The sequence below is a fragment of the Cervus elaphus genome, chromosome 30 (assembly GCF_910594005.1).
Source record: "Cervus elaphus chromosome 30, mCerEla1.1, whole genome shotgun sequence".
In the NCBI taxonomy this organism is placed as follows: Eukaryota; Metazoa; Chordata; class Mammalia; order Artiodactyla; family Cervidae; genus Cervus; species Cervus elaphus.
This window is the reverse complement of record NC_057844.1, coordinates 14084521-14102029: the sequence shown is the minus strand read 5'-3', so window position 1 is coordinate 14102029 and position 17509 is coordinate 14084521. Positions and strand designations below refer to the sequence as shown.

Here is a 17509-nt window from a genome sequence, read left to right as displayed (position 1 = left end):
AGTATATGTGTACTCTGACTATACTTAACATTTAATACATGCTCTCTTTACCATTAAAAAAAATAATAGAGAATCTCTTTTATGATAGTCTTTTTTATTCCTTAAAGCCGTCAGTTCATCATACTCTAAAATTATGTCCTCTAATCTTCTGCTTTTCTTTCATCTAGTTGTTTCATTCCTGTTAATCATTAGGCAGAAATTTATAGAGCAGAAACTGTGCCTGGTAACATGAGAACTGAGAGAATAAAGGTCTTTAAAACTGTCTTTGCCTGTAAAGAATATCTAATTTTAGTTTAAAAGACACATTTCAAAGAGAAGAAGCACTATTTAAATAATGCCAGCAAATCAACAGGTGAGACAAGTCAGGTATCTGTTATCATCACCTAGTTTCAGATATCCACCAAAAACACACACACACCCCCCGAGAAAAATTACTTTAAATGTTCCACTATCATGAATCAAAGGATTTCTGAGAACAGGGAAAACCGCACACTCCAGCAAAGCCGCTACTTCTGGTGGGCAAGGGGGGATGGTGGAGCATAAAAATTGTTTACAAAGTCCCTAAGGCATTTTATTCTTCCAAAACAGCATAAGCAGTAAATAACCTTCTAGATAAACATAAACTGCCTGAAAGTGTTATAAAATGCTAAAACTTCTATCCTGAGACTGCAACATTTAAGTTCAAGATAGATAATAGTTGTACCAGAGGGAAATAAAAAGTAAAAAAAATATTCGGCTTTTAAAAAAGTAGTTGTGATGGAGAAAGCAAAGATGGGAGACCAGTCACTCTCTCAAAGTTCACTTAGCACTTATTTATAAATACACACTTATTTAGCATCTATGCCAGGACTTGTGCTAAATTCTGGGGAAAAGAGTAGTGAGCAAGACATACAGACTCTTGTTCTCCCTTAGAAACTAACATAAAGGAGAAATCCAACAAAAAAGAACACACGCATCAATATGCTGAACCCAAGGACTTCCTGGGTGGCCCAGAGGTTAGGAAGCCACCTGCCAGTGCAGGGGACATGATCCTGGGCCTGGTACAATTACCGGTGCCATGGGGCAACTGAGCCCATGCGCCAGAGCCCACACTCTGCGACAACAGAAGCCACAGCAATGGGAAGCCAGCTCACTGCAATCAGAGAAACCCGCTCGCCACAATAGAGAAAGCCTGCATGCAGCAACCAAGATCTAGTGCAGCCAAAAAATAAACTAAAATTTTAAAAAAGTATGTGGAACCAAACATCCCTGTTTATTTATAAAGCCACTCAGTAGTAATAAAAGTTAATAGCTGTTCTTTAAATAAACAATTAAGTGACTACTATGTGTCAACTGCAATGCCAATCACAGAAGCATGTAAGTTCTTACTCTTGAGACTTCACAATGTAGGTGCTTATACATATATAAATAATTTTGATATAAGAATAATTTAATAAAAAACTGTATGACTTTCTAAGGAAGTATTTAGGATGAAACAACTTTATTCTACTAGGAGACTCGAGTCAGGCAAGGTGCCACATCAATAACCTGAGTCTTAAAAAATTAAAAGGAGTTTGTCAGGCAAAGAATTTCAGATGAGGAGAAAACTACAGTAAGTAAAGTCACAGCTCAGGGTACAGAACAGAGAATGGAAAATGGGTCTGGGTAAATCAGTTTATTTAGGGGTTAGTTCATGAAGACTCCTGTAGATCAAAATGGTATATTTATACAATTTAAACAGTGACCATGGAAAGTCTGCTGTTGTTTAGTCGCTATGTCATGTCCAATTCTTTGCAACCCCATGGACTGTAGCCCACCAGGCTCCTCTGTCCAGGGGATTTTCCAGGCAAGAATACTGGAGTGGGCTGTCATTTCCTCCTCCAGGGGATCTTCCTGATCCAGGGGACCCAGGGGACTGAGGGATCGAACCCACGTCTCCTAGTGGCTCTGGCACTAGAAGGCAGATTCTTTACCATTGAGCCACGTGGGAGGCTAGCTACACCAACCCAATAACACTAAGAAGTATGCTCTTTGGGAAAGTACTAAAAATTAAAAGCCTGCCACGTCATACAAACTGAGCATGGTTCAAACTGCTTCAAAAATTGTTAATATTCTTCTCTAAACTCTAGTTTCTTTTCTACTTGCCCATGAGAAGCAGCTTTGCTGAAACAAAGTTGACTGTGACCTCTGATTATGAAATATTTAATTGTAAGATAATATTTTATTCAAAGTACTACACAGGTATTTCTGCCTATATTTTAATCTTTTCAATCTCTCAAACAGGCTAGTGAACATGAATTCCTAATCCCTATAGGCAAGCTTATCTGAAACAGAACTATATACTATATATGACTACACATACACATTTCAAAAACTTTAAAAAATAAGTTGCATCCTTTTAAAAAATATGAAAAATGTCTTCAATTCCTAGACAAACATTTTATTTTCTACTATTTTAGTAGAAAATAGATTAGTAGAAAATAGATTAGTGAATACATCCTATACAGAGGTTATCTGTTCTTTGTCACACCACCTATTGTCAACTGCCCATCACTCTCAGCACCTCTGAGTTCCCCCAAGGTTACTACTATCAACTTTCTTATCTACTATCTCATCTCTGGTCACTGCCTGCACCAATGATTCCCTACAGAAGAGAAAAGACCCTTAGGGGCCTTCTGAAAATTTGTGAGGACATGTTTGGTTGTCACCAAAGTGGGAGAGGAGGGAGGGTATTTGATGGATGGGGACTATTGATCCTAGCAGCCCTAAAATGTATGAGACATCACTGGACAACAAACTGTCTGGATCCCTTAAAGTTAAAAAAGACTCCACTGGACACCCAGTAGGTGAAAAGCCTGCGTATGACCATCTTAGTCTAGGACTTTACTACATATAACGTTTGTGTTAGTGAAGACTGAATTTTCCAGAAGTGCAGCTATCATTTAAATTGAGGAAAGATTCCACTTTTTAACCAAAAATTGTTCACAACTTGGGAGAAATTATAGTTTGTCAGTGACAATAGCACTTATGGTATTTGAACTGCCAATGTAACGTGTCTGAAATCAGATTTTTGCCATCACAATCACAATGATTTCTTTGGACTGGTGCAATATGCCAGCAACTGATCAGTATTTCACTGTGTCTTCTAATGTAATCATACTTGAGCACTTACATATTTAAATAGCAGACATGTCATTTTCTAATAAAATACTTATTGCACCTTTATGCTTCAACTACAGCAGTAGACTGCTTTTTAAAAATTATGTTTATGGGTATTTTTTATTGACTATAAATCTTTAGGATATTACAGGAGACTTTCATATTTGTTATAAAAAGGGGACACTGGGCTGGAAAGGTTTAGAATCACTGGCCTACACATTAGCCTTCACGTGCCTGGACTACTAAAGATGTCTCCTCACTGACAGCCTAGATTCTCTACACTGCCTTTTCCAAAGAAAAGTATCTGGAGATGTAAAAAAAAAAAAAAATCACCAATATTATTTCTATCTTCAAAATACCACAGGGTTCCAATTGCCTTGCAAATCAGTCCAGGACTGAGATTTTTACAACTTTCCATAAAGAGATGAGCTCTACCCAACCTAATATCTTATCTGCTTTACATCACAGACAGAACACTCCATTCTGAAAGGCTTATTTCTGGGAACTATAATCAATATTTTGTAATAACCTATAAGGGGAAAGAATCTAAATACATATATATATCTGTATGTGTGTGTGTGTGTGTGTGTATATATATATATCTGAATCACTTTGCTATATACCTGAAACCAGCACAACACTGTAAATCAACTACAATTTTCTTTTTAAAGTTGAATAATGAAAAAAAAAGAAAGAAAGCAAGCCTTATTTCTAAGGAGTCAGCAAGTCACAGGAGAAAGAGTGTTAGGGGACTTCCCTGATGGTCCAGTGACTAAGAGTTTACGCTCCCAATGTAGGGGGCCCTGGTTCAATGCCCGGTCAGGGAACTAGGTCCCTCATGCCACAACTAAGAGTTTGTTCATCGCAACTAAAACCCAGCACAACCAAATAAATAACAGAGAGCATGAGGACTCAGAACCCTAGGCCTGCCACTTATTAGGTGAAGTATCCCGGATGAGTTACCACTTTCAGAGTCTCTGTCTCCTCCTTTAAGTGACAACTGAAAAGGACTTTGCTCACAGGGTTGGGTGTGGAATGAATCAGACACAGCAAGAACTCAGGAGTTTGCTACTTCAAACCTTTATCTGTTTTGTTCATTTACTCATTCCAAGGATGATACCTGGTTGGTACCCAGCAGTGCTCAAGAAATGTCTGTTGAATGAAAGCATATTGCTTTCTAAAACCTTTCCAGCCCATCTGACTCTCTTCCAGAAATGTATCAGTTAACCAGATAAGAATTAGTTGCGTGTTCCTTCCTACGTGCTAAGCTGCTTCACTCTTTGCGACCCTATGGACTGTAGCCTGCCAGGCTCCTCTGTCCATGGGATTCTCCGGGCAACAATACTGGAGTGGGTTGCCATGCCCTCCTGCAGGGGGTCTTCCCAACCTAAGGATCTAACTGGTCTCTAGCATCCCCTACATTGGCAAACAGGTTCTTTACCACTAGTGCCACCTGGGAAGCTGCACAAATTGAGTGTTTACTAGAAGAAAAGGGCTTCCCTCAGTTGGTAAAGAATCCCTCAGTTAGTAAAGAATCTACCTGCAATGCAGGAGACCAGGGTTCAATTCCTGGGTCGGGAAGATCCTCTGGAGAAGGAAATGGCAACTCACTCCACTATTCTCGCCTGGAGAATCCCATGGACAGAGGAGCCTGGCAGGCTACAGTCCATGGGATCGCAAGAGTCGGACATGACTCATCAACTAAACCACCACCAGAGAAGAAAATACCCAGTCTCTGCTCTTAAGAAACAAAGAAACTCTGGAAAATGACAGGGCAACATAAAAGATGTTACAAGACTGTGATTAATCAACCAACAGTAAGGATAAGTGCTACCTATCTAAGGGCAAGACACATTACTGTTGGCGGGATTAGGATGGAATGTGATATGAATAAGAGATAAAAGAGCCAAGTTTCCAGATTTTTCTCCAATTAATCCATTCTTCTCACACACAGCCTGAGAGAACTTTATAGTAGCCCAAACCTGTCTCTCCCCTAAAGCTCATCAAAATGGTACCAATGTCCTCAGCATTGTCTACCTGTTTATGTGTGGCTTACCAGAAGCTTCCATGTCCTGGTCCCCACCATACCAGAAGAGCACAGATCAATAAGGTAGCCACTAAATACATGTGGCAACTGAGTACATGAAATGTGTCTAAACTGAAAGATTCTGTTAGTGTAAATTTCACTGGATTTCAAAGACTTAGTACCCCCCCTCCCCAAAAAGTAAAACATCTCATTAATAATGTTTATTTGATTTCACGTCAAGACATTAGTGTGGACATACAGGATTAAATAAAAACACATTGTTAAAATTAAATCCACCTACTTAATTTCTCACTTTTAATATGGCTACGGAAAATCTAAGAACAGGTATGTGGTGAACTTCCCAGGTTGTCCGGTGGCTGAGAATCTGAGCTCCCAATGCAGGGGACACAGGTCCCAATCCCTGGTCAGGGGACTAGACCCCACGTTCCACAACTAAAGAGTTCACATGCTGCAACTAAAAATCCCGCGTGCCTCAACGTGCCACAACTAAGACCCGGACCACCCAAAATAAAAAGGAACAGACACACGTGTGGCTCGCAGTACGTTTATCCTGGCCAGTTTCTTCTCCCAGCTCTACAATGCAGCCTGAAGAGACCCCTTGCCATGAGCCCTGTGTCCCCTGAGCTACGACTCTGTAGGTACTACTGCTGGCATCTGACACACTTCCCTCCTCACTGAGTTTGCTGCTACTCCATCTTCGGATCTTAGCTTCACACCGACGGTTACACCGCTCTCTCCAAGAAGCCTCCCCTGGCCGCTCACCCTTTAGCCCCGACAGACTGGCCTGGGGTCTCCTAGGTGAGGGGAGCATCCATCCCACAGCTCGTTATCAGACAGCAACTGCTTGCCTGGTGCTGGTCCGTCTCCCCCAAAGGGGAAGCTCCTTGAGGGACCAGAGTCTCCCAACACGCCTACTCGCGGACGCGGGGCACAGAGCAGCACGAATGCTGAACGAACGAGGGTGGGCCAGAGACGGTGAATGAACACCCGGGACGACCGCGGTTCGGGGGTAAAGGGGCGCAGAGGGGCGCGGGCAGGGCCTGCGGGGCTCCGGGGGGCGCCAGCGGGCGGGCCCGGACAGCTCGGAGCGGGAGAACGGCGGCAGCGCCGGGAAAGACTCACCAGCCCGCGGTCTAGGTCGGCGTCCGACGGCTGGGCGGGGTGCTGCAAGGACCCGGCGTAGCGCAGGCCCTCGCCGGCGGGCGCAAAGCCTACCCGGGGAGCCATGGCGGCGCGGTTCAGGGCCCTCGGAGCGCCGCGCTACCTACGGGGCGGCCGCAGGGACAAACTAGTGAGGCCGGGACGCGCTCGCGGGTTTCACCTACGCCACGCCCGCCTCGTCGCTGGAGGCCGCGGCGCCAGGGCATCTCGTTCGCACCCAGCTTGTGCCATCAAGTCGTTTGTTTCCCATTTGCAGACCTAAAGCCCGCATCGGGACTCCGGAGGCAAAGTCCGAGGAGCTTCCTCCCCGCATCCTTACAATCTGATACTAGATCTGGTGTTGAGCCACAAGAGGAGAGATTCGGAGATAGTGCAGGGACTGAAGTTCCCCGAAAGTCCCTAAGACCCACACCATACCCGCCCCCCTACACACACACACCCCAACTACTGATCATACTTCTGTTTAAAACCACAATTCTCCCATCCACGAGGGCAATCGAAGTGACCATCTGCTTATTCCACCCCTTCCTCCCGTAGGACTGGCTATATTTAAGGTGAAATTACAAAGAAACTTGTTTTATTTTCCACCCACAAATGGTTTTGCGCGGACTTGGATATAGAGAGACCCACTTTGTTATTGTCCATCCTAAAGGAAATCAGTCCTGAGTGTTCATAGGAAGGGCTGATGCTGAAGCTGAAACTCCAATACTTTGGTCACCTGATAAAAAGAGCTGACTCATTTGAAAAGACCCTGATGCTGGAAAAGATTGAAGGCAGGAGGAGAAGGGGACGACAGAGGATGAGATGGTTGGATGGCATCATTGACTCAATGGACATGAGTTTGGGTAAACTCTGGGAGTTGGTGATGGACAGGGAAGCCTGGCTTGCTGCAGTCCATGGGGTCGGATACGACTGAGTAACTGAACTGAACTGAGAGTGTGGGCCATGGCAGAGGGCCAGTGCGACTGTGAAATGTGTGGTTAGTTTTTATAGGCTGGTTAATTTCATATGTTGATGAGTGGGAGGATTATTCCAACTATTTTTGGGAAGGGGTGGAGAGTTCTAGGATTTGGGTCACCGCCCACTCCTTGGTCTTGTAACAGTGCCTTGGAACAGTCATGGTACCTCTGGGTGTGTCGTTTCACTTGCTAATTGAGGATCAAGGTCTAGTCTTGTCTGCCATCTTGGTCCCATTTGATTCTAATCGCTTTCTGTTGCATCCTTGGGCTATGTCATTCTTTCAAAAGTTGTGCCCTGACCCTTTCACTCCTGTTACAACACTACATTCAGTAGACTTTGGGCTACTATAAAAGATACACAGTGTGAAAGTTTCAAGTTAAGTTTCACCTGGGGCAAAATGAGGACTGCAGTCTGGGAGACAGGACCTCAGATAGCTCTGAGAGACTGCTCTGAAGAGGTAGTGGGGGAAGGTCAGTATATGATTTTGGTGAAGGGGGAGCTCAATGCAATCAAGCACCTAACTTTCAAAAGGTTTTCTGCTAGTCAGGAGGAACCGATGTCACCATGAAACGATTTAGTGCTTTACTAGATATGAAGAGATGCAAGATTGAGATCATGAAAATATCTATCTAAAGACCTGTCCCACCAGTTTTCCTGGAGCACAAAGTGCCTCTTTCTCCACCCTTAATTCCCGTTAGGGCGTGTTGAAGGTCAACAGCTGCAGCACAGGGTTCAATCTCAAGAGGGTTCATTTGAGAGGCAGATGCTGAATGTCTTGGCAAGAGTGAATTTGTAGTTGATGCTTTCTTAAAGAAAAGCAGATATAAGTGATTTATCTTAGATATATCTCAGTAAAAAAAGGTTTTCAACATTTGTTGTTTAAAAAGATTTTGGCAAAAAAAATTGACCTTGTGTGCCTCAGTTTCTCATCAGTAAGTGAAATTGAAAGTCACTCAGTGTGTCAGACTCTTTATGACCCCATGGACTGTATAGTCCTGAATTCTCCAGGCCAGAATACTGGAGTGGGTAGCCTATCCCTTCTCCAGCAGATATTCCTGACCCAGGAATTGAACCAGGGTCTCCTGCATTGCAGACTGATTCTTTACCAGCTGAACTACTAAAGTGAGGGATAATAATAGCACCTCCTGTAGGAGGATTAAATGAGTTGACTTTTGTAAAGCTTTTAGAATAGTGCTGGATACCGAGTAAAATTCTATAAGTCTTAACTACTATTTTACCTCTTTCATCTGTATGCTTCTTTGTATATTTTCTTCTTGTTTCCCAGCCCCAACTGTTATGGGAAGGGAAGGGGGCAAAGCACAATGTTTAAAAGAATGATACAGCCTGAAAATGGGACATAAACTGATTATAACCAAATAGGTCCAGGATAGCAAACCAGCTGACTTCCACTAGACCTTGAGCCTCAAGGATTCTGAACAAAGGCACTTGAGCTTACCAGTCAGACAGAGGGACTGAAGAAGGAAATGGCAACCCACTCCAATGTTCTTGCCTGGAGAATCCCATAGACAGAGGACCCTGGTGGGCTAGAGTCCATGGGGTCACAAACAGTCAAGTAAGACTGAGCACAGCACAGGCAGAGGGGCAGGCTTCTCTGAGTCAGGACATTACGTATGATTATAATAACAAAACAGGCAAAAAAAAAAAAAGGGGGGAGTTAAAGAAACAGATTTAACATGGAAGAGTCAAAATTGACTCTTCTTTGTTACAAATAGATTACCAATGCAGAAGAAATTAAAGGCAGAATTGAATCAGAAGACTCTCATTCAAATAAAAGATTTTGACTCTAAAAAAAAAAAAAAAAGAAGAAGAAGGAAAAAAAAAAGACTTTGACCCTGCAGATAAACATAGAGTACGTGAATAGACATAGTGGATCTAGTGTATGTCTGTGGTAGTAGTAACATAATAGCCCCTCCTGTGTGAGGATTAAATAAACTGACTTTTGTAAAACTCTTAGAACAATGCTATATACCTAGTAAGTTCTAGAAAGACCCAGGCAGGAGTTGGAGAAGTTAGTGCTCAAGTTGGCCATGGAAGGGTGACTACAAGTTTGCTGGATAGATAAGAAGGAGGCAGGCTTGCGGGGATGAGACAATGAAAGCACTGTATATGAACAGTCCTGAAAGTCATTCAATTTGGCTAAACTTAAAGTATGAAAAAGACAACAAAGTTGGATAAAGGTAGATAGATAACCAGACAAAGACCAGATACAGAGCAGCTTTGTTTATTAAGCAAAGGCATTTAGATTTTATTTTACACATGAAAGCAAGACATCAAAAAATGTCAAATGTGGCAGTGATATGATCAGATTCTGGTAGTGATGTGGTGTCAATGGACTAAAACTAAAAGAGGGAGATCAGCAAGAGAGTTATTTCAGTAGCCTGAGTGAGAGGAAGAGATGAGACCTAAATTTGGGTGCTGGCAGACACATGGCAAGATGTGCAGTGACCTTTAGTGGTCTCCTCCCCACCTTCAATTCCTCATTGCCCGACCAAACAAGGACCCAAGGACTGACTCTGTTCCTTACTCTCAAGAGTGCACCCACCACCCTGGCCACGATGTTTGCTCATGGATGGGTACATAGCCCTTCTGGGACACAGGGATTATTGGAGAGGTTTACTGGTTGCTTCAGGGAAAGCAGTTTCTTCCTATTCAGGTGAACATAAACAGAGAAGCATGAAGCCCTAATTGTGGTTGACAGTTGGTTGACAACCATGAGCTAGGGTGACCATGTAATTTATCATCCCAAACTAGGTCACATTTGAATGAAAGACAGTGCTATAAATAGTTGTGTTAGGACAATAGATGTAACTGGGAGTGTCCTGGCCTACCAGGACATATGGTGCCCTGATCATTAGAAGGCTAGCCTGAGGATGCAGCAGACACCATTGAAAGTTACAAGGAGGTTAAGAAGAAACTGAGTCCTTAATCAAACTTCATTTGAAGTTTATTCCATCTCTGAAATTTATAGTTTTGAAGTAAAAATCCTATTTTACTTTCTCTTTAATTTTGTACTTTAAAATGTAAGCATTTAAAGAGTAGAAAGAACAGTATAATGAGACCTCACATCCCCTAAGTCCAGATTAAACAATTGTCAAGATTCTGCCACAATACTCTTCTCTATTTTCCTTTTTTGGATGAAGTATTTTAAAGCAAATTAAGATACTATTTCATTTCACTCTGAATATTTTAGTATATGTTCCTGCTAAATATAGATATTGTCTAACACATCACACCATTATGACTTCCAATAAAAATTAGTAACTTTTTTGTCATCTAGTTCATATCTAAATTTTTCACAGTGTTACAAAAAAAATGTTTAAATAGCTGATTTCTTGATGTCTGGATCCAAACAAAGTCCACACACAGCAGCTGATTTTTGTGTTGTGTTAGCTTCACAGACTGTGTGGATCACAATAAACTGTGGAAAATTCTGAAAGAGATGGGAATACCAGACCACCTGACCTGCCTCTTGAGAAGCCTGTATGCAGGTCAGGAAGCCACAGTTAGAACTGGACATGGAACAACAGACTGGTTCCAAATAGGAAAAGGAGTATGTCAAGGCTGTATATTGTCACCCTGCTTATTTAACTTATATGCAGAGCACATTACGAGAAACGCTGGGCTGGAGGAAGCACAAGCTGGAATCAAGATTGCCAGGAGAAATATCAATAACCTCAGATATGCAGATGACACCACATTTATGGCAGAAAGCAAAGAACTAGAGAGCCTCTTGATGAAAGTGAAAAAGGAGAGTGAAAAAGTTGGCTTAAAGCTCAGCATTCAGAAAACTAAGATCATGGCATCCGGTCCCATCACTTCATGGCAAATAGATGGGGAAACAGTGGAAACAGTGGCTGACTTTATTTTTCTGGGCCCCAAAATCACTGCAGATGGTGACTGCAGCCATGAAATTAAAAGACGCTTACTCCTTGGAAGGAAAGTTATGACCAACCTAGACAGCATATTAAAAAGCAGAGACATTACTTTGCCAACAAAAGTCCTTCTAGTCAAGGCTATGGTTTTTCCAGTGGTCATGTATGGATGTGAGAGTTGGACTATAAAGAAAGCTGAGTACTGAAGAATTGATGCTTTTGAACTGTGTTGTTGGAGAAGACTCTTGAAAGTCCCTTGGACTGCAAGTAGATCCAACCAGTCCATCCTAAAGGAGATGAGTCCTGGGTGTTCATTGAAAGGACTGATGCTGAAGCTGAAACTCCAATACCCTGGCCACCTGATGCAAAGAGCTGACTCATTTGAAAAGACCCTGATGCTGGGAGGGATTGGGGGCAGGAGGAGAAGGGGACAACAGAGGATGAGATGGTTGGATGGCATTACCGACACAGCAGACATGGGTTTTGGTGAACTCCAGGAGTTGGTGATGGACAGGGAGGCCTGGCGTGCTCGGTTCATGGGGTCGCAAAGAGTTGGACACGACTGAGTGACTGAACTGAACTGAACTGAATCACAAACATCCCTTTCCCAACATTTTTTTCATACCACTTGCTGTCAAGTGTCAACTTTGTGTGCCCAGTGCACTGAAGCCAAACAAACCAAAATGTCAGAGTTTGGAGCAGAGAAAGGTTTATGACAAGGGCCAAGAAAGGACTACAGATACAGATGGCTTGTATTCGAAAAATCTGAACTCCCCGATAGTCTCGGGGGAAGAGGTTTGATAGGCAAAATGGCCGGTGGGCTGCAGTGTGATACTTTCTTCTGACTGGTTAGTAGTGACGTAAAAGGGTGGTATTCTAGGAATCATTGGGTAGGGGACTTGGTTCCTGTAGAAGAACTCAAAGGTACTGTTGTATGTATCCCTTGAGGAAGAACTAGGACTCTGGCTTATCCTAAAAGCAGTGTCAGGCTTATCCTAACAAAAGCAGTGTTGCTTTTCTACTTTTCCCTTGTTTCTGTGTTTGTGCTCAGGCGCTCAATAGTTTCTGCCTCTTTGGGACCCCATGGACTGTAGCCGGCCAGCCTCCTCTGTCCATGGGATTTTCCAGGCAAGAATACTGGAGTGGGTTTCCATTTCCTACTCAAGGGGATCTTCCTGACCCAAGGATTGAATCTGTGTCTCTTGCATCTCCTGCATTGCCAAGCAGATTCTCTACCACTAGCACCACAAGGGAAGCCCATTTTTTCTGTGTTCCTTTGTTACCAAACCAAACTTGGATCCCCTCACCAATCTTCTAACACTGGGTTGTGGTGAGGGAAAGGGCTGGTGTTTATTGTAAGACATGAGACGAGGCGCATGGGCAGCTAATGCTAAAAAAAACCTGAACTCCCCAGTGGGAGAAGAGCTGGAAGTCAGGGAGAGTGGGGTTATGAAATCCAAGAAAATTTCAAAAGGGCTGAAATAATGAGAAATACCACGTACCCACAGGTAAGGAAAGAAATGTGCCCGTTGAATGTGGCAAGTTGAATGTGGTTGTTGGTAGAATTTCACCCATACTAAAGAGATTGTCATCACCACCCACACCACATTCTAGAATATTCTACAGAACATCCTTTTTACAAAAGGTATAAGGAGAGCAGTGTGTAATCCTATGTCTCTCTGTATTGATAACAGACAGTTTATGTAGCAGGAAGAGAAGAGAAAACTAGCTAATTTGGATTTTATCATCAAATAGATGATTAGGTTTTTAAAATGACTATTTGTTACTCTTGTGATCACTTGCATATTTGCTAAAATGTTCATTCTTTAGAACTTCAGTAGGATGAAATGAACTGCTTTCTCCTTAATGATATTCACTGAAGTATCTGTAACACAGCTGAAGAGTGATTTCAGGACTGTATTTCTTATCTTACAGATTTTAGAAAACAACAACAAAACAACAACAACAAAAAAGAATCTAAAGGAAATCACTAGTGATAAGTCAAACAAAAGCATGCTCTCATTTTTTAACTCCAACATGTATTTTCAAGTTGACTGCCAACAGCTGGAAAGCTGGGGTTGGCCTATGTCAAAGGCAATAAACTAAGTGCCCTTCATGGGGGTGTTCACTGTCTAATCATGGAAAATGGGTATCAGCATCGTGTGGTTTTGTCTAATGGTCCCCCCGAGCAGCATCTGCAGCTCAGGTGCCAGCTAGAGATAATCCCATGAAAGAAAACCTGGCACCAGCACCCATATGTTATTTTCTGGATCCAATTTACATTTTGTGCTTTTGTTTAGCTGAGCCAAAACAGCATAAACAATGCCAAACCCAGTTTTCTGATTATTTTCAGGCTGATTGAATCTGGCACATGACATGGTTTTATCTAATTAACCCACATGTGGTACAAAACAAAACAAATTTGAAATGGAAGGCTCTTTGTGCCTTTGTTGAAAGACTGAGGTGAATATATAATTATTTTTTTCCTTGTCTCTCAGCCAAATTTATAGTTGAGAGAGGAGGCCTTTTTCTACAAGACAACAGAACAAGTTTTATGTTATTACCTCACTATTATAATGAAAATTTATTGTGTTCTACATTTTTCCAAATCCTGCCCTTCCCTTGTCTCTCTCTGTCCCCAAAGGAGGAGAAGTGTGTGGAGACAGCTTCCTAATTGTGGTCTGGTAAGAAATGTATCTGGTCTCTGTCCATGGTCTCTGGCACAATGCGCCTAAAACACTTGAGATTTCCAGTGAGAAGCACCTTTTGTTATCCCTAGGGAGTTGCTTCTGAGCCCCTCTAAGTTTAAGCTAATGAGGTGATTTAGGGTGTGGCCCCCAGTAGCCTTCCCAGGTAGCCCTAGTGGTAGAGAACCCGCCTGCAAATGCAGGAGACATAAAAGAAGTAGGTTTGATCCCTGGGTCAGGAAGATCCCCTGGAGAAGGAAATGGCAACCCATTCTAGTATTCCTGCCTGAAGAATCCCATGGACAGAGGAACCTGGTGGGTTACAGTCCATGGGGTCGCAGAGTCGGACACGACTGAGCGACAGCACACACACCCCATACACCCTGGGTAACCTTAGGGTGAGGACGGTCAAAGGGATTAGAAATTTGAAATTTTTAGCCCCACCCACCAACCTCTTCATTTTCTGAATATCTGTGACCCTCCCCAAATTTATATGTTTAAATTTTTTTTTTAATTGCCACCCCCAGGTATACACCATGTTATATATTCCTCACCCCTTAGTGTAGGTGGGACTTGTGAACATGATGGAAGATTTCACTCCTATGATTAACCTATGTTAGATGGTGAAGGTGAAAGAATTTTGCAAATATAATTTAGGTCCCTAATAAGTTGACTTTTGGTTAATCAAAACAGATATTAACTTGGTCAGGCCTGATCAAATTCAGTGAGCCCTTGAAAATTCAAATTGAGAAAACGTTGAAATGAGAGAGATTGGAAGCTCTCTTGTTGACCTTGCAGTAGCAAACTACCATCTTCCTCACATGGCAGGAAATAGTAAGTGGCCTCTAAGAGATGAAGGCCTCTGTCCTTTTATCACAAATAACTGAATTCTGCTAACAACCAGTGGATTTGGAAGAGGACCCTGAACCTTAGATTAGATTGCTGTCCTGGCTGACACTTTGACTGCAACCTTGGTAAACCCCAAAGGTGGTGGTATCAGTAGGTGGGGTCTTTTGGAGGTGATTAGGTCATGAGGGTGCAGCCCTCATGAATGGGGTTAGTGCCTTTATACAACAGATTCTTCAGAATACCTTAGCCTAGTCTGCCATGTGAGGCTACAACAAAAAGTCTATGAACCAGAAGAGGGTCCTCACCCAGCTCGGCTGGTGTCCCAATCTTGGGCTTTCTGACTTCCAGAACTGTGAGCAATGAATTTCTGATGTTCATAAGCCACCCAGTCTGTGGTAATTTGTTATTGCAGCTTGACTAGATTAAGACAGTATCTTTAATCCTTATTCCCTTTATTTCCTGGATAGTATCTTCTTTAAAATATCCAGTGTTATCTAGAGAGTGTAGAGAGCAGTAGGGAGTTAGAGGAATTAGATTTGAAGCCTGATTTGGGAACTAATGTAGTACAGGAATGAACGCAGTGCCTAACAATGTTTGACATACAGAAGTGGGCTGCCACTCCCTTCTCCAGAGGATCTTCCCCAAGACTGAACCTGGGTCTCCCATACTTCAGGCAGATTCTTTGCCATCTGAGCCACCAGGGAAGCCCTAGCAGCCCAGTGTATTTGTGTATGTGTGTGTGTGTTCATTCTGAGTTGCTTACTTCATCTTGAAAACTAAGAAACTAACATTCTTCACATAGTAGAAGTAGTCGGGATAAATAATGAGATAATAAATGGAAAATTTCTTTTCAGAATTCTCAACCCTCCTGTACAGCAAATTTATATTATCTATAAAAATGCTACCATCTCATTGTGTAGATCCAGATTATCCAGTATGTCATTGTTCACTAGGTACATAACAATTATTAAAAAAAAAAAAAAAAAAAAAACCTTATGATTTCCTGTGTGGAATAATGACGTCTGGCTCTGAAATCAAGTAAAAGTAAATGAGTAGGAGAGGTTTTACAGAAAATGAAACAGGTTCACAGGAATCTCATAATTCATTTCAAGGTCATGTTCCCTTTAAGAAGAAGAGACAACATGGGCACTTTCTTGTTTAAAATTCCCCAAATAACCAGTATCAGTCATCTCCTTCAGCTTAGCATTCTGGTCAGAATTAAACATCTGGTCTGAAGCACAGACTGTGGATGGTAACTGAGAACTAATCTGCCTATTACTACTTATAACAGGATACATTGATTGCTTCATTTATTTTCTCAGGGATTTAAAACTCAATTGTAGAATTTCATAAGCCAGAAGCACATATTTCTTGGATTAAATACACCCTGAAAGGGAATAACAGCATGATAACCCAAGGTCTTTTGCCTTAGAAAAAGCATTGCTGACAAACACAGCATGGAAATAGAAAAATACCGTGTTTTGCTTGGGTCTTGACTTCATTCTTATGGCCACATTCTGAATAAGTATGTGAGGTTTTGAGAAGTTTGTTGGATTGTTTTAACCTAAATTGAGCCCTCAAACCTATATTGAATACTGACATTGTACAAACTGTACTACTTTTCTTGCATTTTACATGTCCTTCCTAGATTATAGCCATGATAATTTATTTATTATTATTTTTAATTACTTATTTTGGCTGTACTGGGCCTTTGTTGCAGTGCTCCGTCTTTCTCTAGTTGAGGTGATGCGGGGCGGGGGGGGGGTGCGGTTTCTCTAGTTGTGATGCAGGGGTTTCTCCAGTTGCCCAGAGCCAAGTGGGATCTTAATTCTTCAACCAGGGATCGAACTTGCATTCCCTGCATTGGAAGGCTGATTCTTAACCATTGGACCACCAGGGAAGTCCCCAAGATAATTCATTGAAAGCAAAAGGGATTTAGGGTAATGTGGGTTTGGTCTTCAAAATATTTTTATTTTTTACAACACGGTGCCACAAAACCCATCCCATTGATGTGATGTCCCTATACTCCACCTGAAAGAACAATGTGAACTTTTGGGGTCACCTACACAGGATCCAAAGAAATGATACCCGCATAGACAGACACAACAGATACGTGTTTGGAAGGCGTTCCAAAAGCACTGTCTCAACAGTTAAATGTTTCTTATATCAATACTTTTTTATATCTTTACCCTTCCCACATTCCCCTGAAAAGTGCCAGGTATTAAATTCACCCCCAGAGCCTCTGTTTTAGTGCATTCTGTGTACATACTTCATCATCCTTCCCTCACGGACCAGCTGATGATTCTTCTACTATACACTACAACGCCTACTCTATCACAAGCTGCAAAAAAGCCCAAATTGTCATTCTGCTTGCACACAGCCCTGTGGTCTTCGCCTAATGTTCTGAGAAATGATTTCCTAGAAGCAATTTAAAATAAATGTTCAGGACGTCTCCCTATATGTTGTCTATTTTTCAGCCTTTCAAGCCATCATTCTATTACAGTATAGCAACTTCTCTCTAACCTTTTTGGGTAAAAAGCAAATTGAGAGCTGCTCCTAAAGGTGCTGAGAATGATGATGTTAGCTGGAGGGTTCTTCATCTACAAGCTGTTTCCCAACCTATACATTGAACTCCCAGTGTCCAGGCTGTGCCCCTGACCAGTTAAATCAGCAGGGTACTTCTGCGGTGGACCCCAAACCTCAGTGATTCCAAAGCATAGCCAACATTGAGAACCACTGAGCTAGAAGCTAAAGAACTGGTTTACCAACTGCTA

The 17509-nt window shown here is 42.2% G+C and overlaps 1 protein-coding gene across 1 annotated transcript in view; it reads right to left on the bottom strand.

The window, feature by feature from the left end:
• Positions 1-6492, bottom strand: part of DNAJC15 (DnaJ heat shock protein family (Hsp40) member C15) — a 72192-nt gene extending 65700 nt beyond the window's left edge. Inside the window, exon 1 of the mRNA XM_043891695.1 lies at positions 6308-6492. Within this exon, the coding sequence (XP_043747630.1) occupies positions 6308-6412 (105 nt within the window). The 5' untranslated portion in view covers positions 6413-6492. The remainder of the gene's footprint in view (positions 1-6307) is intronic.
• Between the last annotated feature and the right edge of the window lie 11017 nt (positions 6493-17509).